The sequence below is a fragment of the Phycodurus eques genome, chromosome 9, assembly GCF_024500275.1.
Source record: "Phycodurus eques isolate BA_2022a chromosome 9, UOR_Pequ_1.1, whole genome shotgun sequence".
Taxonomy (NCBI): domain Eukaryota; kingdom Metazoa; phylum Chordata; class Actinopteri; order Syngnathiformes; family Syngnathidae; genus Phycodurus; species Phycodurus eques.
Window position 1 is genome coordinate 25179013 of NC_084533.1, and position 21861 is coordinate 25200873.

Genomic DNA, 21861 nt, shown 5'->3' on the forward strand with positions numbered 1-21861 from the left:
TTTGCCAGGTTTCTGTACAGAAGAGGAGTTAATTTTACAGGCTATCTGTGTGAAAGGCAATCACATCTTATACACACTAAAGTTTACTCACCATTTGTTTAAGTTGGTTGTGAGATCCGGCTTTGACTTCTTGACAGCTAATGAAATTCGTGGCCTGCACTTGTGAGGCAAAAACAAGTCAAAAAATGGACATGAAGTATGATCATCATAAAATACTCAACTCACTCTCAGGCCTGTTTGGGACTCCTGGAGAAGACAACAAACCAATTTATAAAAAAATAAATTAAAAAAAAGACTGAAAGCTATGGACAACTCCTCCTAAATAAAATAATACAAAGAAAAATGGCAAACTCAATGTTACATGACTGGAACAACATTGAGAAAGTTTTTTTTTTTTTAATTTCACAAAATATGCCATGGACACAAAACAAGCTCAGTTATGATCATATCACAAGTCGTACCTCCCCCGAAAATATATTTTTAACACATTATTACAATGGCAATAAACGTGACAGAGATTTTACTCCCAAATGTACATAAAGTCTTACGTATCCCCAACATGGCAGGAAAGTACCTTAAATAAGATTAAATAAATCAATAAATCACACTTGATATGTCACATCTTGCATCAAACAAAAAGAGGATTATTCATTCATTCAGCAGGAAACAAAATATCATTTCATTGCAATGGAAGTAAATGTGAACACAGTCCAAATAAAAAGCTTTCATTGTGCAAACCATGAAAAGGATGTAAACATGATGGGCAAAGGCTCATGAAGGCAACAAGCAAGTTTGGTCCATCAGCCATAACACTCATGGAGAAATGTATTGGGACAGATGGTAGGAAGTCAAAATGGAAGAAAACACAAGAGTTGGTCTGCCATTTTGCAGTAAGAGCAGCTTTCACTCTGGGCGTGATCTTCCACACCACACATGTCGGCATGTCTTTATGGACCTTGATTTGTGCACTGGGAAGAGGAGAAAGTGTACTCACAAAGTTGAAAGCATGGGTGAATGAGGCGCTCATTTTGCGGTATCTCTGTGTGAAAGGTTCAGTCATTTTTCAGGGTCTTTGTGTGAAAGAGGCAGTGATTTTGCATCACCTGTTTGAAACGGATGTTAATTTGGTATGTGTGTGTATGAAAGTAATTTTGTGAGGTCTTTGTAAAAGAGATGCTAATTTTCCTTCATCACTTTGTGAAGGACAAAGGTCCATTTTGCAGAGTCTCTGTATGAAACAGCCATCTGGGCTCTGTGCTAACAAGGTTAGAATTTTGTAGGATCACTATGAGTGGGGCATTAATTTTGCATGGTTCTGTGTAAAACTGGCAGATCTGTTTGACTGAGGCTATAATTATGGACTGTGAAAAGCATTAATTTTAAGGGGTCTTTGTGGAAAAAAAAACGTATTGTGCAGTGTTTGCGATGTAGAGACAGTAATTATGCTGTTTTTGTGTATGAATTGAATATGACGGGTATTTTGGAGGGTCTCTGTGTAAACCAGGCAGGAGCTTTGCATGGTCTCTGGGTGAAGGAGGCACTCATTTGGCTTGGTCTCTGTGTGAAAGGTGGTAATTTTGCAAGGGCTATATGAAAGCAACGTTCATTTTGCAGGAATCAATGTGTAAGAGCATCCCTAATTTGGCAAGATCTGCGTTGTAAAAAAAAAAATGCTATGATTTTGCAGGGTCTCTGTATGAAAGTGGTGGTAATTTTGTTGGATTTTTGTGTTGAAGAGGCAGTCATTTTGTAAGTTGTCACTGTCAAAGATGGTGATTTTGCAGGGTCTCTGTGTGACCCAGGTAATAACTTTGCATGGTCTCTGTGTGAAAGTGTTGGCCATTTTGCATGCTCCCTTTGTGAAAGCGGCTACAAACATGGGAGCTGCGTAAACTCTAGCGTTCGCTGGAAACTTAGCTCGTCTTTGAAAAAACACAATGTCATAAAATCTCAAACCAAACACATAAGCGTGACTCGTCGTCACGATCTTCAGAAAGCGTAAACCCCATCTTGTGCAGCGTCGTGACATTCAGGACGGGAATCTTTTTGAGTCTCTCGCGGAATGAGAGTCCCCCGGCCACCTTTTGCAGGTGTTCCAGCTGTGCTCATGTGGTCCTTTCAGATCCAGCTACCACACATTATTGATTATCAATCCGCTCTATCTTCCTGTCATGAAATGTCTCAAAATGACAGGAAATAACCACAATGCGCGTCCAATAACTTACTTTTCTTGCTTCAATAAATACTCCCTGTCTCTTTTTATTCAGTCTATGCGGTTGCCGCAGATGGTGAAGCGGTCAATTTCCAGCAGGTCCTTTTTGGGAGCCTCGGGCCTCCCCTCTGGCCCGTGCGCCTGCTCCTCTCTGGGGGGCGAGGGAGCAGGGTGCTGGGGTTCAGGTGCGGGAGGCGGCTGATGAGGAGGAGGCGCCGAGGACTCGACAGGAGGCGGGGGAAAGTCCCACCTTGGTGCTGGCTGAGTGATCACTGAAGAAGGGGAGGATGAGAAGGAAGGAGGGATGGATGGTGGGTTCGGGTTCGGCTTGGCGTCACCTGTTAAGATGAAAAAGAAAACGCAGTGATTGATAGCAACAGTCGTGTTCTCATCTGTGTTGTTATTATTAGGTTAAATAGGCACATGTTTGTTTGTAAGCAATTATAACACGGATTATTTATGAGCCTTTAAAGGACAACACATTTTTGTAAGAATCCATATTGGTATCTCAAATCATCCTTTCCCATTAAAATGAATAGAAATGCTTTTAGCTCTTCTAGCGTCACCTAAAAAAACACCCAAAGAATGTTTGTAACCTGTTTTTTAATAATAATAAAATAGCATTATACAGTATTGCACTTCGTAAAAACATACAGCAATGACATTAAATAAATCATGCATCATGATTCCGTGCTTTAATTCAATGCGCTTCCTGGCCACCAGGGGTCAGTATAAAAAAAGACGGGTTGCTACGTTTGTGTTCAAATATAAGTTGTTGAAAGGTTTATAAATATCACAGTATCAATGCTTCTATGGCGTTTCTCATTTCTATGGCGTTTCTCATTTTGTATTCGCATTAAGCTAACTGACTTATGGAAGGCAAAGTTATCTTAATACACGATGCGTAATTATTTGTTTTATGTTTAGTTTATGGCGTTTCTCAGTATGTATTAGCATTACGCTAACTGACTTTTGGAAGGCAAAATTATCTTCATACACGATGCGCAACTCTTTGTTTTATGTTTAGATAGACAATAAACAGCCTTTTTGTAAAGCATTTTTCACGATTAACCCAAACGGTGCTCCTTGTGAAGTTCGCTGCACGAGTTGGGGTGATTTCACATGATCGCTGTGTGAACAACACATTCATTTTACAGAATCTCAGTAAAAGCTCTGTGTGAAAGTGGTGGTCATTTTGCAAGGTCTCTGTGCGGAAGTTGTGGTCATACAACTGCAACTATGTGAATGGGGGTAAACTACACAGGATCTCAGTATGTAAGAGAAGTGGTCATTTTAAAGGCTCTCTGTGTGAAAAGGGAAGTAATTCTGCTGGATCCTAGCACAGTCCATTTTAGTATGTTTGTGCTCCGAGAGCTTGTATTTGTTTCTGAATAAAAGTTAAGAGCAAATGGCTGATGTCAATGTACTCATTGCCCTGCGGGCAAACACACAAAAGCAGATGGGGTGTCTTTGTGGTGTACTGTGAATCCAGGCGAGATTTAAAAACAAAGACATGCACATAATTGTGCGGCGGAGTGGCAGTTTCGTAAGCGTGAGGTTACAAGTGAGGTTAGCGTGGTAGCTGACGTCACGGGTTCAAATCCCAGCTGAAAGATGTGGCATCTTGTCGCTTTTGTCAATCCAGAGAAGGTGGACAGGAAGTGACACGCCATCAGGATCTTTTGTCACCTCAAAGCTTCTGTTGAGAACTGTGGGCGGAACCAAACACGGAGGTGAGAGCGAAGGGGATTTTGCTGCAAATGACAGGAAGACGCCGCCACCTCCAAGAAAACGTGACTGTGTTCGGCCTGATGAACCGGGCGTCCAAAAGCAGCACCACTTGGACGTCAACCTCAGTGTGTTGTCATGGCAACCATGGGACGACATTTCGCGCCTAGCACGTGTGTGTTAAGGTGTGCATCTGAGTCGTTGTGCGGGGCATCTCCACGTGAACGAGGCAGTCATTTTGCAGGTTAACTATGCGAAAGAGGTCGACTTTTCATACGGTCTCCGTGTGAAAGTGGCAGTTATTTAACAGGATCTGTTCTTTTTCAGGGTCTCTGTGCTAGATAAGGTACTTTGCAGAGTCTCTGCGTGAATTTTGTAGGATTTTTCTGTGAAATAGGCAGTCACTTTACCAGATCTCTGTGCGAAAGAGGTGGTTATTTTTCAGGATCTCGACATATACGAGGCGGTAATTTTTAGACTAACACAATCAGGATTTGTCGAGGCCGATCGCCAATTAGCGAAGTTTAATAAACGGATCACAAGGTGGAGCAATGTACTGCATCTACCCATCATCAGCTCTCAGGAACATTCTGGAACGTTTTCCTTTTGTCGGGAACATTTGCATTGTAGCCAAAATAAGCCCACGCCACCAGAAAAACTCAGAACACTAAAACGTCCTTTAGATTTTCATACTTTTATTATTATATTTTCTTTCCTTAAAAAGTTTTGAGTGACAAAATAGTAACAGCTTTTTTATTTTATTTTTTCAATTTCAATTTACCCAATACAATGCCTCGAGACTATATTGCTAAATATACAATAGTGTAGTGACAGTTTAATTCTGCAAATTAAGACATTACATCACAAAATTTGCATATAATGCTCAATATTGTTCGACCCTCTATAGCCAATCAGATCCGTGGCAAGTCTACTAATTTTACAGGATTTCTGGGTGAAAGACCGAGTTGTTTATTTATTTTTTGACAGAAGCAGTCATTTTGGAAGGGCCTTTGTATAAAAGAAGCTACAACTGCTTGCTGGGGACTTGGGCGGTATTACCTGAGGATTTTGGAGCCGGGGCGTGGTCGGCTTTGTTGTTCGGGATCTTGGGCGAAGAGGGTGCCGTGGTATGGGGCTTCTGGAACAGTTTGCCCTCCATGTTGGCCCTCTTGACGTACACGCACGACTTGCCGAGCAGCACGATGCTGTTCAGCACCTTCAGTGTGACCAGTCTGCGGATAGAGAGGGGATTATGTTACAGGTATCAGCGTGAAAGAGGCAGTAATTCTGCAGCGTATTAGCTTGAAAGACGCGCAAGTTTGCAGGGTCCCTGTGAAAGAGGTGGTCATTTCCCAGGTTATGTAAGTGGATGAGGCAATAATTTTACAGTGATTGTGTGGAAAAAGGTGGCTACTTTGCAGGATCGCTGTGTGAAAGAGTCGGTCTTTTTGCAGGATCTTTATGTGAACGAGGGAATATCTCTCAGGTTCTCTATGTGAAAGAGACAATTTTGCTGTGTTTTTTTTCAGGATCTCTTTGTGAAAAGGTCAGTAATTTCTACAGGTTCTCTATAAGAAAGAGTTAATTTTGCAGGTCTCAGTGTGGAAGTGATCTGCAGGGTCTGTGTAATAGAGGCTCTGATTTTGCAAGGTTTCTGTATAAAAGAGGCTGTAATTTTGCTGGGTCTCTGTCTGAAGGAGGCTGCAATCTGTCTTGTGTGTCTGCGTCATTTTGCAGGATCCATGTGTGAAAGAGACATAATTTAACAAGTTCATCTTGTTGACCTTAAAAGAGCTATTCACACGAGACACCCCATGTTTGTGTGGTACTAGTTTAAGCAGAATCTGTTTGTTTGTAATTGTGATTTAGATGAAGATCAGACTAGATATGACCAATTTATGCAAAAATGTAAGAAATTCCAAAGGGTTCACATACTTTTTCTCTCACTGTAAATTCAAATGTACTTATTCTTTAATTTCTAAGTGAATGATGATGATTAATATGATTAATGATCCAAATCAGGATTGTCTGACCTTGGTGGCGATCTGCAGTCAACCGGATGATGATGTTTGTGCCATTTTTCATCGGCAGAATTAAAATGTGTATTGTGTAGACTTTCTCACATAGGTAAGTCAAGTAACCAAAATGTTTCTCAGTATGTTGTTGCTAAGGGGTACACAAGAGCTTTTGAGCACATGTTCAATGGTGTGTAAAACTACTACTGGTCCATCGTGAAGCATTTGCGGTCCAAGTGTGCCATCATCAGGGCTAAACGAGGCATCACTGATGGCAAGCAGACAAAATTAGGTCTATGGAGCTGCTGCATGTGATGAGGTGTTAAGAACGAATGCATGTCAGTGCAGCTGAACTGCTGCCAGGGCACGGCAGCGTGTTGCAGCCGGAGCTATTTTTAAACCACCAAGATGCCAGCCGAGATGACAACACGGTACCGTTCACCCCAAGGGGGAAACTCTTCAATGGCGCCGGCTCGATGGGATACGGCGAACGAGCGCGGGGACAACGCGAGGACACAATGTTAATGCTTATGTAACCGAGTGTGCGTGTGTGGGATTATTTTGAGTCATTTTTATGACGTACAACATGCATGCTTTGAATAAAAACAGGCACAAATACAAATTCTGTCAATGGGCTGTTGCTTTATACTGTAAGGGCAAACAAATTTAAAATATTAAACACAATAAATGAGGTCTCAGAGAAAGAGGATCTTTGTGTTAAGAGGCAGAACATTTGCAGGATATCTGAGAGGTGGTAATTACGCAGGGTCTCTTTGTAAAATAGGTGGTCATTTTGTGGGATTTCAATTAAGGAGGTGCTCATTTTGCAGTTAAATGTGAAAGGAATGGTCGTTGTACAGGATCTCAGTGTGAAAGGCAGTCATTTTACAGGATCTTTGAGTCAAAGAGTAATTTTGTGGGATCTCTGTGAAAGGTGGTAATTTCACAGGGTCTCTGTGTAAAATCGGTGGTCATTTTGTGGGATTTCGGTATTAAAAGAGGTGCTCATTTTGCAGTATCTCTACTAATACTCTTGCATGGTCTCTGTGGAAAAGAAGTGTTGGTGTGAGAAGGGCGTGGTCATTTTTCAGAATCTCAGTGTGAAAGGGGGCGTAATTTTAGTAATCTATTTATTTATCCAGGTAAAGCAATTGAGAACAGATTGTCATTTGCAATGTCAACCTGGCTGCAGACAGTCGAGTACAAACAAAGCAAAATAAAAGACAAGTCAATATAATACATTTTAATAATTTTCTTGATAAGTGTCGTAATTTTACAGGATCTTAGTGTTAAAGAGGCAGTAATTTTCCAGGATCAGTGTGAGAGGTGGTCATTTTGCAGGGTTTCTGTTTTGACAAAGTGAGTTTGCAGGATCTTTTGAATGATCTCTTTCCACTGTCATGTCTTTCAAAAACAACTTCCGGATCATTTTAAGCGTTTCCAGCAGCTTGCAGCTGTGGTAAATTACACATTTCCATTAAGCATAGGCATAATTGTAGTGTAAATATGACTCAGAAAATGCTAGTTACTCAATACTAACTTATAACCATTATTTATCGGTTCAGAGAAGCAACCTGCAGTAAAGTGAATTGGGTCTTACCCGAGATAAAAGAGGAACACACAAGTGTATGACAGCGCCCCTCGCACCTTGACTGAACTCATGACCACCCGGCTAAGCTGCTCAAACACACACAAAAAAAGGTGTTGAGATCATGTATTTGCAGGTCAACAGTGTTTCGAAGCTGCGGCGTCTTACTAGCACGGCCAAAGGCAGCGGGATGAAGCCCATCCGGCGGGCCACTGAGTCGCTGTAGTCCGTGTAGGCCTAACACAGAACACACTTGATGTCAACAGAATGAGTGCAAATTGAAAAGAAACCTTGGCCTACTTACATTCTTCTGGCGACTGCTGACGAGATCAAAGGCCAAACTGGCTCTGTATTCGCTGTAAACCTACCAGACGACATGGACGACAGTCGGAGGAGAAGGATTTTTGGAAAACTTACAGGAAGCGAGAATGAAAAGCTGACACTCAACGGAAATGACGTAGCATTAAGTGAAATGAAGCCCATGCAAAATGTTAGAAAATAATACTGAATTATAGTAGTATAGTCATACACAGAATCTGATGTTTTTATTTCTGGACAGAAAATCCAAACTGTAAATAGATACGAATGCTTATCGGCATTATGTTAGACAGCGATCTCACTTTTAAACATCATGCTGATTAAGTGAGCAAAATTCTCAAACTGTCTACCCACCTGGCCAACTGCAAACTCTACTGCTCTAATATCCTTATACAAACAAGCGCTCCAAATACTGGATGAAAAAAGCAAGATCCTTCCATCATTGCACAATCCTCAATAAAATTAAGCTACGAAGTTGGAACAATTTTGGTATTTTCAAGAACTGCTGCCTTGTATATAAAATCCATCACATCTTATCACAACCGCCACTCTGTAGCCTTTTACAATTGAGATCACCTGTAACAAGGGTTACTGGTGGGGCTGCTAGAGGAGATTATGAAATTCCAATCACTACGACAGATGATGATTTTATAGTAGACATGCTAAAATACTGCAAAATAGTAACCTGAGTATGGAAAGCAAATGTTCTAAGTGAGCTCAACTTGAAATGTGGAAGGGTCGGGGGGGCTTGTGTAAATAAGTAAAATGTCTCTTAATTTGGGAAATTTAGTATGAAAATCTGAAATATTGAAAAATGTTGGAATTATTGTCATGTGAAAAATCATTCCCAAGATGTTCTCAATGAACCGAACAGTTGGAAATTTTAATTGTTTGAATCAGTAGAGAGATGTAGGATGATTAGGTCTTCTTTTCCTTTCGGCTTGACCCTTTAGCGGGTCATCCTTTTCCATGTAAGCCTATCTCCTGCATCCTCCTCCCGAACACCAACTGCCCTCATGTCTTCCCTCACGACATCCATCAACCTTCTCTTTGGTCTTCCTCTAGCTCTCTTGCCTGGCAGCTCCATTCTCATCATCCTTCTACCAATATACTCACTATTTCTCCTCTGGACGTGTCCAAACCATCCAAGTCTGCTCTCTCTAACTTTGTCTCCAAAAAAATCGAACCTCGGCTGTCCCTCTGATGAGCTCATTTTGAATTTTATCCAACCTGGTCACTCCGAGAGCGAACCTCAACATCTTCATTGCCACTGTCTTGAATCCGCACATCATGGCTGGCCTCACCACTGTTTTAAAAACTTTGCCCTTCATCCTAGCAGAGACTCTTCTGTCACATGACACACCTGACACCTTCCACCCATCTCATTCAAGCACATATATTCTGTTTTCTGTAATCTCCATTCCTCTGCTTTCCAGTGCATGCCTCCATCTTTCTAACTGTCCCTCCACCTGCTCCCTGCTTTCACTGCAGATCACAACATCATCTGCAAACATCATCCACGGGGATTCCAGACTAACCTCTCTCTCTCTCTCTCTCTATTTATATATATTATATATTTCAATCCTTACGTCTGCTGTGATGTCATTGAACTTGGTGATGAAGGCGTGCTTGATGGCGTCCACGGCCACTTCGGAGGTGAGGACCATGAAGACGTCAGGGAACAACACCCACAGGTGCTCTGCAGCACAGGAAACAAACCACACACACACACACACACGGGTTGAACAGATTAGTCGACTAAGCGACATGTCGACTTTGCCACTGCGCATAGCTTGCGGTCGACTAATTATAATTATTCATTCATGTTATTATTACAATTATAACACAACTGTAATTATTTTGTTCATTGTATTTAAATGTTAAAACTAAGACAATAAATAGCTAATAAATATATATTATAAAGAATGATGAATCATATTTTTGTATAAAAATGTAAATATAAACAATACTGCAAAAGCAACATGTAAGCAATATTTAAAAAGCAGTCATTAATCAGTCATTCATTTTCCCACTTTTGGGCAGTAATTATGCCGGCTCGTTGTGTGAAAGAGGAAGTCGTTTTACAGGATGTCAGTGTGAAGTGGTAATAAATTTGCAGGATTTAAGTGTGAAAGAGGTGGTCATTTTGCATTAGCTTCATGTGATCGAGGCGGTCATTTTACAAAAACTCCACGTTAAAAAGGTGTCAGTTATGTAAGATGTGAATGTAACAGAGATGGTCATTTTACAGGCTCTCTGTGTGAAAGTGGCACGAATTTTGGAGGATCTCCATCTCTCGTCAAAATATCAGAAACAGCTGTCAGTATGATGCAGTGCAGTATAAAATAATAATATAAACATTGTTAAACACAAAGATAATATACATTTTAAAACTTTATTTCCAAATCTAAATCTCTATGCTAAGGAAGAAGACATCCTTTGTAAGTCCTCAAGTCCATTATAGAAAAACGACTAACAACACAAAACATGCTTTTGTAGCTCATTCTGAGAAAAGCTTGCTACACTAGCTTATCACAACAAAGCATTGAGGAAAGAGACCGTAAATGACGTTTAAGGCGAATGAGCGCATCTGTGTCACGGTGTGGCTGACAGGCGGCCTCTGTCAGTCAGCGCCCACGCGTTTGCCTTTCGGAGCGTCACGACGCTTGTCACGCCACGCGCCTCACGAAGCTGTCAATCGGGCTGTCAGCCCATCGCCACGCAATTCCCTCTAGAGGACAAAACCGATCACGGCTCAGCATGTTTGTCCCAACTGTGATCGAGCCATTCGCTGACTGTGCTGTGTATGTTTGTGGGCTCGTTTGGCCATCTGTATGTTAGTTAGCAGACTACTTCATGGAGCAGTGACGATTCTGAGTGGGAGATGCTGCCACTGCTGCCATAAAACGGAAAAGGGTAGGTGATACTGTTCTAACTAAAAGACATTTAAAAAACAGTTTTAAAGGTTATTACCCAGGTTCCATGAGAACTGCTCCATATTTCTCAGACACACGATGAGCATGAGAACGTAGCTGGTGAAGCGCTCCTTGATATCTGCCAGGAGAAGACAAATGACAACTGCTGCTGTCGCGTCGCGCTTGTGAGGAAAATGTCTGCCGCGGTCATAACCACACACAGCTTCCAGGACATTTCATCTACAGCTGTAATATTACTTTAGGCTCAAAACAGATATTGGGTTCATAAAAGCTCAAGAAAGAAAGCTTTTCTATACAACACCGTTACAGTGAACAACACTTTTTCTGCGGCATGCCAGTGAGCAAATGCACACTTGCAAGCCCCAAGCTATTGTTATACAAGGATAAACAGTATCAAAGATATTATTTCGGAATGTATTCCAACTTTTATCTGTTCACTCCTGATAAGACACTGAAGCATATCATACCGCTGTTGGACATTTGGAACAAGTTGTTCTTCTCAAATTTCTTGAATACGCTGCCTTTGATCTCCACAAACTGTGAAATGAGAACCAGTTATGTGACATTAGCTATATTTAAAATTAATCATACAAAATAATCCTGTGTACAGTGGAACCTCGATAAAACAGACTATAACGGGGGATTGGGGGGGGGGGGTACTTTAAATATATAAATATCCGATACTTTTAAAGCACAATTTTTTTTTCTGTGGCCATATATATATATATACACCATATTAGTACAGTAGAAAATAAATGTTTTGTACTCTTTTCATGGCCTAAAATGCCATTATTGTAAATAAATATAAAAAAGCTAGAAAATGATTGAAAAGTTTCAAAATGTATCTAAACGTACCGGTATTGTGCTTTATTTAGACATTGTTGACGTAGTCGTCATAGACGAGTCGCTTTCATGAGCCGCGAAGAATTAAGTGCTTGTTAGTTCCAACTCCGTTGCCATAGATGAACGGCTAGACAAAACAAAGAAAAAAAACTGTAACTGTACCAAAAATAGCATGTTCCAGACTGCAGAGACTTGTGTGTCGTATTCTTCTTTGCGTTAACACCGCAGCTATCCATGTGAGCTCTCTCTGCAGCGCAGAGCACTATGCAATTTAGCTACTTTAATCGATCAACTCCTGCCATCATGGCAGCCACATGGAAATGTTGCCACATGCAACAATGGCCGCCAGATAGACACATCTGTGGGTTGGATCTAGTCATATTGGCTATTTATGCCCCAGAAACACTTGTCTGCCAGTCTCTGCCTATATCCGATATCCGTTATGTCGGGGGTAAGTTTTATCGAGGTTCCTGTGTACTTTCGTCTTGTGGTATGATGTGAATGTGTGCGTTTGTGTTTGTACTTACGTTGCTGGACATCATGATGGTGAGCAGGGACTTGTTATGCGAGTTGAAAGCCACGTTTAGCGTTGAGGCTTGGACCATGATGAGGATGGCGTGGAGGACTGATTATGTGACGCTCAAGGAAAGATTTAAAGCAGTAAGGAGTCCCTGAACTCAAAAAGTGAACGAGAAGCCCTGATTTTAAGCAGCATAATTAATTTGTGTGCAATGACAAGCAAGGAACACAAAGAGAACCCACAATCTACACTTGTTTCCTGGTATCAAGTTTTTAAACACCCAACACTGTGGAAGGATACAAACATAAAAGACGGCCATGAGGAAGTGAGGGATGACCCCGATGCTGTCCCTCTTGCGCTCTTTGGGCTCCGTGGCGGTCCAGTAGAGAGCATCCAGGATGTCTTGGCCGAAGGAGGAGAAGAGGCGATCTGCCACCTTTTTCCCGGGATGATATTTTTTTTTTTTTGCCCCATAGGAAATAATAGATCAGTTACAGTATCAGGTCAAATTGTCACCACACTTATTAGCTAAATAACACTGTTAATTGTCACACAAGTATAAAAAGAGGTTTAACACTGTGAAATGCAAAAAAACACAAAACAGTATACCTTAACATGAAAGTCTCATGATGTCCAATATTTTTCCTCATTTCTAATCCATTTTTAACTCCAATTTCACTTGAAATGATTTGTAATACACTGGCAACACGGTTTAACATTACTTAGTGCCTCCACCCATCTGCAGTTGAGTTAAATAAACTGCCCCAGCCGTGGGACATTAATTGCAGCATTTCTGTGAAGCGAATTGTGTGAAAGTGGCACCTCTAGCATGTTGTAGATGATGTAGAGCTTAATGACCGACTGCCCTCTGATCAGGTGGTACATCATGGCGTAGTCCACGTAGTGCATCATGGAGAAGCACAGCACCAGGATGAGGCCTTTCAGCATGTCGCACACCTGCGCAGGCTGCAGCAGCCTCGACCCACTGGACACACACACACACACACACACACACAAACACACCACTGACTTATACGAGTGACTACAGTATACTTCTTTCACTTTGAATTATTCCTCTTTTTCAACAAAGTCATGCACGCCAGACGTCTAAAGAGACTACTTAACATGCAAAAAAAATAATAATTTTGACTAAGAAAAATGAACATTTAGCGGGCTCAATGTGAACATGGATGCTTAGATTTCCAGTGCTTATGGATCAAAAATGCAATTTTCCAAACTAGCATCAATGCTGCTTTGACAAAAGAAGAAGATAGCGGGGATAGGCTCCAGCGCGCCCGCGACCCAGCAGCGCCCTTTGCTGGTTGTAGCTGAGTACTGCATACCGCTGAGCACCTGTTTCTTCACAAACGCGACACTCAGACATCAAGCAAAAGTCAAACACTACTTCTCATTCTTGTTCTCCTTCATATAAGACTCCTCAGACACATTTGGCAACTTCATAATGCTTCCAACATACATACAGGCTGCTTTTTTGGGCATTTCAAGAGCAAACAACGTGGAGGATGAACATGCATGCTCAGTAAACCGCCGCTGACGTGGTTGAAAGCAATATCCACAGTAATGGGGGCGGACTAACCACTAAGGTGCTGTTAAGTGGACCGTGATGATGATGAGCAGCTGAACATCTAAGGGACATGATGGAGATGAGGATGAAGGTAGAGAGAGGGTTGGAGCTTGTGAATGAACATGAGTAAGACTGATGGGAGCGTACCTGCTTCTTCTGCAGTAGGGGCATGTGCGTGCCCTACAGTGAGAGAGGGAGAAGGACGGGCACAAACATGTCGCAGTTGTTGTATGAATAACTAATTACATTTTTTAAGAGAAAAAAAAAAAAAAGACTATCGTAAATAAACTAAATTTATTGTAATAATATTTAAAAAAATAGCAAGTCTACAAAGGATTATTTTTCAAAAAGTGATACAATTGACACAAATTTTCATCACACATTCTTTTTCAGAATATTTTTATTTTAATTATTTTTGCACTACTAAACTTCCTATTTTCTTCTATTTACTCTAAAATATTGTTGATGTTTTGTTTTTAGTTTAATTAATATTCTTTTAATAAATTACTAAAGTTTTTTGCACTAATGCCAACGTGTTCTTGGGCCGTCCCTGGTCTCCCCTCGGTGGAACGTGGCCGGAACACCTCACCAGGGAGGCGTTCGGGGGGCATCCTAACCAGATGCCGATCCACCTCATCTGGCTCCTCTCGCTGCAGAGGAGCAGCGGCTCGACTCTAACCCGCTCCAGGATGACAGAGCTTCTCAGCCCGCGGCGGAAGCTCATTTTGGCCACTTGTATTCTTCGGTCCCTTCGGTCATTACCCACGGTTCGTGACCATAGGTGAGGGAAGGAACGTAAATCAACGAGTAAATCGAGAACACAGCTCTTCCTCCAGGCCTCAGTTATGGAGGTGCTGTTTCTCATCCCAGTTTTTTCACCAATGCACTTCCTGCATAGAACTTTTTTATTTTTTTATTTTACAATAATAATTTGTAAAAATATATATATATATATATTTTTTAATTTTAATTAAAATTACTTTTAATTAATTATTAGATTGTGTGTTTTGTTTTTGCACTAATGCACTTTCCAGAAATACACAAAGCAGACCAACAGTTCCACCGCTGTTTAAGTTTTACACTGAATACAGTGACTTCACACAGCATGAAAGTGTATGTACATGTATTATGTACAGTCTGTGTGTGTGTTGTTTCTGACCTGAAGCCACAGCAGGGCAGGGTGAGGAGGCGGAGCAGTGCCAGCAGCACCCTGAGGGGCAACAGCGTGAACACGTACAAGAAGGCGTCCACGCACAGGAAGAAGCCAAAGATCATCAACTGCCACAAATGACAACGACAGAAAATGATCAACAACACGGGTGCGACTAAAGTAATGACCTAAAAAAGGCGCACCTTCATGTGGTCATCTGCTAATTTTCCTTTTATTTATGTGCATTTTGTGCTTCAACAACGTCGCACTGTTTAAACTGAGGGAGCTGTGAGCCAAGTAAAGGTGGACGCCTCCGATTGGCAGCGTCCACGTGACTTTTCATGGCGCAAACAGTCGATATTTTTTATAGAAAGCCTAGGTTGGCACGCTAGGAAGAGAGATAAATTAATGTGTTAATGTGTGGGTCAAGTTGGTTGACACAGTGAATGTACTGAGCTTTCTCGTGTTTACACATTCCTCGCCTGCCTCCACATTCCTCGCCTGCCTCTCGACTTATAAGCCGAGGTGGGCTTCAGACCAGGGGTGTCCAAACTTTTTGCAAAGAGGGCCAGATTTGGTGAGGTGAAAATGTGGGGGGGCCGACCATTTAACTTGACATTCTTTTTTACATGGAACACCAATAAATCTAAACAAATTTTGGCAAACCAGTCTGCCTTTCATATTTGACTTTTTTATTTAAATGTCAAGATTCTTAAACATGTCTTTTGGTTCATTTGAAACATGACATATCATTGGCAATTACATGTTCACTGAACTTTTAAAGTTCAAAAACAGGGAAATAAGTAACAGTATTCACCAGTGCAAATTACATTTCAAACATGAAATATCACCACTGGCAATGAAATGTTCTCTGAACCTTTTAATTCAATAACGGAAATATGTAACCCAGTGCAGGGTTCATTTGAAACATGGCATATCGTTGAAAATAAATGTTCACTGCACTTTTAAAGTTCAAAAACAGGGAAATAAGTCATGTTATTCAGAAGTGGTTTTGATCCTAATAAAACAAATAATAAAGTTTATGCCAGTATCACGGAGCGACACCTGGTGGTGGTCCGGAGATGATAGACTGTTTGATAGATTACCTAAAGATAAATCTGGATTGTGCGCTATTATCACTTTGATATTGCATGTGTCAGTACACCCTATGCCTGTTCAAGATTTAATGGAAAGGGCACCAATGTTTTTGTCCAATCTAGAACATAGACAAAAAAGAGATTTATCCTAGTAGAGGCAAAATTATCCAACATAAAACATACATCAACACCATAGGTGTTCCTCGTGGGGTTCCTAATCAATACAAATTAGCTGACCAAGTTGCAGGAGGATTTGAGTCTTTCATATGCTGGTGGTGTACGATTAATAAAAATGTTGATAAGGATAAACTATATCCACTTCAATGTACAGAGATTAGGAAATTGGACTCAGAGTGGGTTGGAAGCTGTTCATGAGCAGCTCAAGGACGTTCCAAAACCGCTTAGCTGTCGACATGCTCCTCGCAAGAGAGGGAGGTGTTTGCAGTATGTTTGGAGAACAAACAATACTGCTTCAGATGGCAGCTTGACCAGAGCCATCGAAGGTCTACGGACCCTCAATCAACACTTCGTTGTGGGAAAGCTGGATGGACGTTTTTGGTAAATATAAAACCCTAATTCCACCAATATTGATATCAATTGCTGTTTTTGCAGCCATTCTGACATTTTGTGGATGTTGTTGTATCCTATGCATTCGGGCATTAATCAGTAAATTAATCACCACAGCCATAACCCCCATGGAGAACCGTATGGAGCTGATGTATCCATTACTGTTTGATGATAAAGATAATGATTTTGCTTTAACTGATTTGTTTCCTGATCCAGATGATTACGATGTTTAAACTACAACATTCATGTATGACAAGTTTACTCTGAGTGTAAATGTATTTGTTTCATAAAAATGATTCTACAGTTAAAAAATCGAAATGAAGTGACTGTTAAATGATATGAGAATTTGTGGAAATACATGATAAACAGGAGGGAAATGTTAGATATATTGTAGAAGTTATCATTTATTTGCTTAGCTTGCATTAGTATTATGGACAATGTTTAGAAAGAAAGATGTCTCGCCTTCAAGAAGATGACTCAGCAGGAATCATCAGAGACAAGGACGTGGCAGGTGTTGGTCCCATGTTTTCACCTTGAAACCCCCCCCTTAGTGTGTTGTGTCTTGTAGCTTAGTACGTTATGTCTTGTAAACTTAGAAACCTCCCTATTTTCAAATAAATGCAGGAGCGACGGGAGAGATTGTTTAGAGCGTGTTGAGAGGCTGTAATCTGAACAATCTCCCATGCGCCCTCCTCATGAGAAAAAGAAACCAGCGTCTTCATTCCTTTTGTGTCTATTTTTTATAATGTTGGGCAAGATCAATCCAACATTTTTATATTAGGCATTGTAAATGACAGACGACTTGCCTGCATTAATGTGAAGGGTGGTACTGAGATCTGGATTGCAGCACAAAGGCCAGAGGTCTGGCTCAATGGCAGTGGTATTGATGCGCAAGATGTCACACAGGTGGGAGTCAGTTAGTCTCGCACGAGGCTCTTGTTAAAGTTCATAATCGAGAATGTCTCCTCACACAAATACGGCGATCCAAACAAGCTCTGCGTTTTCTTAGCAAATGTTCGAATCTCACGGAACCTGCTTTTATCCGACTGTCGGTAAAGGTTGGCGAGAGAGAGCCGCTGGTGTCGACCGCGGCTCTCGGCGTCACATTGCAGCTCAATGAGCTCCAGCTGCAACTGGTCAGGAGCATCATCAGGTTCCACGGAGAAAGGTGAGGAAAAACGCGTGATGCCCTTCTCAATAGCTGCAAAATCCCAAAAGCGTTGCCGGAACTCTTCAGCCAGAGATAGAATGTCCGCTGCATACTTCCTCGTTTGCGCACTGATATTTCTCTGTGGGAAACTGGTCCTATTTTCTTGCAGCGCTGGGAAGTGTGTGGTATTGGGCTGGGGTTGTGACAGGTGTCTTTCGAAAAGTTTAGCATGGATCTCGATTAGAAACTTTTGAAACTGACGGTGGCACAGCGCTTTGGAGTGGATATAGTTAATAGCCTTAATCACCGGTTTCATAACATGTTCATATGTTCGATGATTGGCACATAGAACTTGCTGGTGAATGATACAACAGAGTTTTACAGCTTTACCTCCTTCTTCGCTGCCTTTGTTGCATATTAGTGTTGATAATCCACTCCGGTCGCCAGTCATGAAAGGTGCGCCATCCGTAATATCCATCCATCCATTTTCTGAACCGCTTCTCCTCACTAGGGTCGCGGGCGTGCTGGAGCCTATCCCAGCTATCATCGGGCAGGAGGCGGGGTACACCCTGAACTGGTTGCCAGCCAATCGCAGGGCACATACAAACAAACAACCATTCGCACTCACAGTCACACCTATGGGCAATTTAGAGTCTCCAATTAATGCATGTTTTTGGGAGGTGGGAGGAAACCGGAGTGCCCGGAGAAAACCCACGCAGGCACGGGGAGAACATGCAAACTCCACACAGGTGGGGCCGGGGATTGAACCCGGGTCCTCAGAACTGTGAGGCTGACGCTCTAACCAGTCGTCCACCGTGCCGCCTCCATCCGTAATAATCCCAGAAATTTTATTCCACTGGAGTTTCATGTCATATACGGGGGCGCAAACAGCAGAGAATAAATCGGTTCCTCTTGTTTGGTTTTTAAGGCTCTGCAGGTCAAGTAGCTCTTCAGTCACGTTCATTTCATTGTGCACTCCCCTCAAACAAAATAAATCACTGAGCAGTGTCAGATGCGTCCGTGCTTTCACCGCAAATGAAAGAAAAAAAGTCAAACTCATCTCCTCTGGCTCCCAACTGTCACTTGATATCTGATGACACTTCTTCAATTCTGCGCGCCACAGTACTAAGTGCCAGGCAAACCTTGGCAAAATCTTGCTGCTTCTCAGGACAGATTTCCTTCACCATGGTCATCACACAGTCTTTGATAAACTCACCCTCAGTAAACGGTTTGCAGTGCTTAGCAATCAGCGCTGCCACCTCATAACTGGCCTTTGTGGCGTTTTCATTTGACTCTCGAGCTCTTGTGAAAAACTGCTGCTGTGACATTAAACTAGTTTCCAGTTGCTTCAATTTTTCGCTGCGTTGGTTCGCTGTAATCTTGTCGTAGGTGTTAGCATGTGTCTTGCTTGGTAATGTCTCTTGACATTGAACTCTTTAAAAACAGCCACAGTCTCCTTGCAAATGAGGCAGACACAGTTGCCGCATATTTCAGTGAAGAAAATTCCAATCTCCACCTTTCCTTGAATTGTCTGCCCTCGCTGTCAACTTTCCTTTTTTAAATCATTGTCACCATATTAGAAACTGTCCGGAAAGTGTCACACAGGGTTATGGAGATGGACAGAATGCTGCTACCCTCTTGTGGGTAAATGTGAAATTGCATTTAGCGTGTATTTTATACGCTGGTCAACAGGGCAACGGACCAGACGTTAAATTTTATGACAGAGGCTGCGGGCCGGATAAAATTTGACCACGGGCCGCATTTGGCCCCCGGGCCAGACTTTGGACATGTCTGCTTTAGACCCACATTGCTACATGGCAGCAGCAAACTTCACAACACGCGGCCACCATCAATTCACATTGGTTTCCTTGCAGTGGAAGGATGATATTAGTTGGTGGCAGTATTGCACATTAAGCTAGTTTGCCAATCGCCAATAAACCCCACAGAGGAAGAAGGAAGGACAAAACAGTAAGTACAGTTTTGTTTTGGGCTCGCATTTTTCCGTGTTTGCAGGTTATGTGTAAAGCAAGTGTTACTACCGTGTGTTTTTATACAGTACCGTTGAGTGCAACTTTTCTTATGAAAAAACATCTAAAAACACATTTTGGTGTTTTTTGGGAGTGAGTTAGAATTCATTCCTTCCATTGGGGAAAATATATTGATAGATACGACTGTTTTAAGTTAGGAGTGTGATCATCGTGCAAATTAAGTTTGGGTTGAGGTTTTTTTTTTTTTGGGGGGGGGGGGGTTACCTTTTCCAGCTCCTTGGGGATGCGCATGCACGTGTAAACCCTCTCCCGACGCTCGGTGTACTTGGCCTCATTGTGCTCCAGGAAGTAGCCTCGGGTCAGCTCCGTGCAGATGAAGCGCGTCAGCGATGTGTCTGGAACAACGTTGCTTGCAATGAACAAAGTCCCCATTGTCACGTCATTCAACATTCACAATGTTATGTTATGGTTAGCTTTGCAAACATGCAGAACTGTACGTGGTGATACAGTTGAAACCAGACATCCGGCATGTATGACTCATCAAACAAAAGAAAAGTCTAAATTTCTATTTATTTATTTTTTTAACCACCTTTATTTGTCCAGGTAAGACCATTGAGAACAGATTCTCATTTGCCTTGGAAGGAATGAAGGAGCGACTTCAACAGAAAATAACGTAAATTAAACAGATTATGATATGAATTTACACAAAGAAGAGCTCTTTGATGAATGTAAACAGACCATTATTTGGCAATTAATCTTGACCCCTTTGGGATTAAATAGGGTATGTGGGGCATCAGGAGATCACCAACATTTTCATAATGTTTGTAAACAATAGGTGCCGGTGTACTTTCGGGTGTTTTGTTAACTATATCGTGAATTTCCACCACGTCTATTTTTGGTATCAACTTACCTGTTGAAACGTAAATGCTGTTGGCTGTTTGAAGCAATTGACCTCAGGTAACATCTTGTTTTCGACTGACGCTTCACACTACTACACTAACGCGATAGGGAAGAAGGAGCAAAACACAATTCAAGCAATTTTCCCCAATTGATCTGCCTTGGTCAAATGACGTAAGAGGAATATATATATATATATATATATATATATATATATAACCAATCAGCTTAAAGTTAGTTCGTGAACGTAGTGTTTTCATTTTATTTCATTATTAACATTATTATTTCTACAATACAAAAACAGTAAATCCAGTAAATCCAGTAAAACAGTAATATATATATATATATATATATATATATATATAAACATGCTGGCATGGAGAGAGAACGCGAGCTTTTGCCACCCGGAAGAACATGTAACGTCATGGTACATATACACGCCATTATTAATTATCGATGTTTTTGTCCAAGAGAACTGGATTTACTGTTTTTGTATTGTAGAAATAATCATGTTAATAATGAAATAAAATGAAAACACTACGTTCACGAACTAACTTTAAGCTGATTGGTTTTCTTACTGTGTGGGCCCTAACTAGCATTTGGGGCTAAGCGTCCCAAATTGACAGTACTTCACGTTTTAGGTTTCTTCAGTCAGCTCGCTAAACATTCAGCGGAAAGAATAAATGTGTAATGGTAACGTTTAAGTGTCATTGTTGTTAGCATAAAAAGGGGTGGGAGGTGGGTTCAACGTTTACCTGGCGAGTGGTCCCTTCGCTCGTGCCTGATGTCAGCGCTAATGTCGTAAATGCCCAAAGTCTCGGGCAGTGGTGAAGAAATGACGACTTTCCCCGACTTGCTCGCATCCTGCCACGGTCGCGTCTGTTGTTTGTTTTTGCGCTCAGTGTCCGCTTCTTTCTCTTTCTCGTCTGACAGCTCGGTCCCCGACGCGTCCGCCATCTTTACTGTGGGACCGGACTTGACGGACTGTGTCGCGCCGTTCTGACATCATCACACAACGTCGGCCAAGGTATACACTTCGACTTTTCAGTTTTTTATTTTATTTTTCGATCATGTTTATATACTATGGTGATCTGTCTTGTAATCTTTATTTAAAGTAGTATTCTTATACGCAGATATACATGCTGAAAATTGTTTGTAAACGTTAAAATGTTGTTGTATTGTTTGCTATTCATTCAGTAAGAAAAATGCTTCACATTTTTATTGAGCAATATATTTTCTCGGGAAAGGTGTCAATTCTGCTCTTGGA

The 21861-nt window shown here is 41.5% G+C and overlaps 1 protein-coding gene across 2 annotated transcripts; it reads right to left on the reverse strand.

Moving 5' to 3' along the window:
- Positions 1-390: 390 nt before the first annotated feature.
- On the reverse strand, positions 391-21566 carry tapt1a (transmembrane anterior posterior transformation 1a). 2 transcript variants are annotated; one of them, XM_061685825.1, is made up of 15 exons: positions 21350-21566; positions 19962-20092; positions 14905-15023; positions 13893-13925; positions 12983-13145; positions 12461-12596; positions 12168-12265; positions 11265-11334; positions 10835-10915; positions 9451-9560; positions 7848-7907; positions 7712-7780; positions 7556-7632; positions 5000-5172; positions 391-2550 (listed from the first exon to the last, which is right to left on the reverse strand). In XM_061685825.1, exons 1-15 carry the CDS (start codon positions 21549-21551, stop codon positions 2264-2266), a joined length of 1809 nt encoding a protein of 602 aa, XP_061541809.1. In that variant the 5' UTR covers positions 21552-21566; the 3' UTR covers positions 391-2263. The 2 variants fall into 2 exon arrangements, with proteins under 2 accessions (XP_061541809.1, XP_061541808.1); XM_061685824.1 differs by lacking the exon at positions 13893-13925 and having other exon boundaries at positions 21350-21565.
- Between the last annotated feature and the right edge of the window lie 295 nt (positions 21567-21861).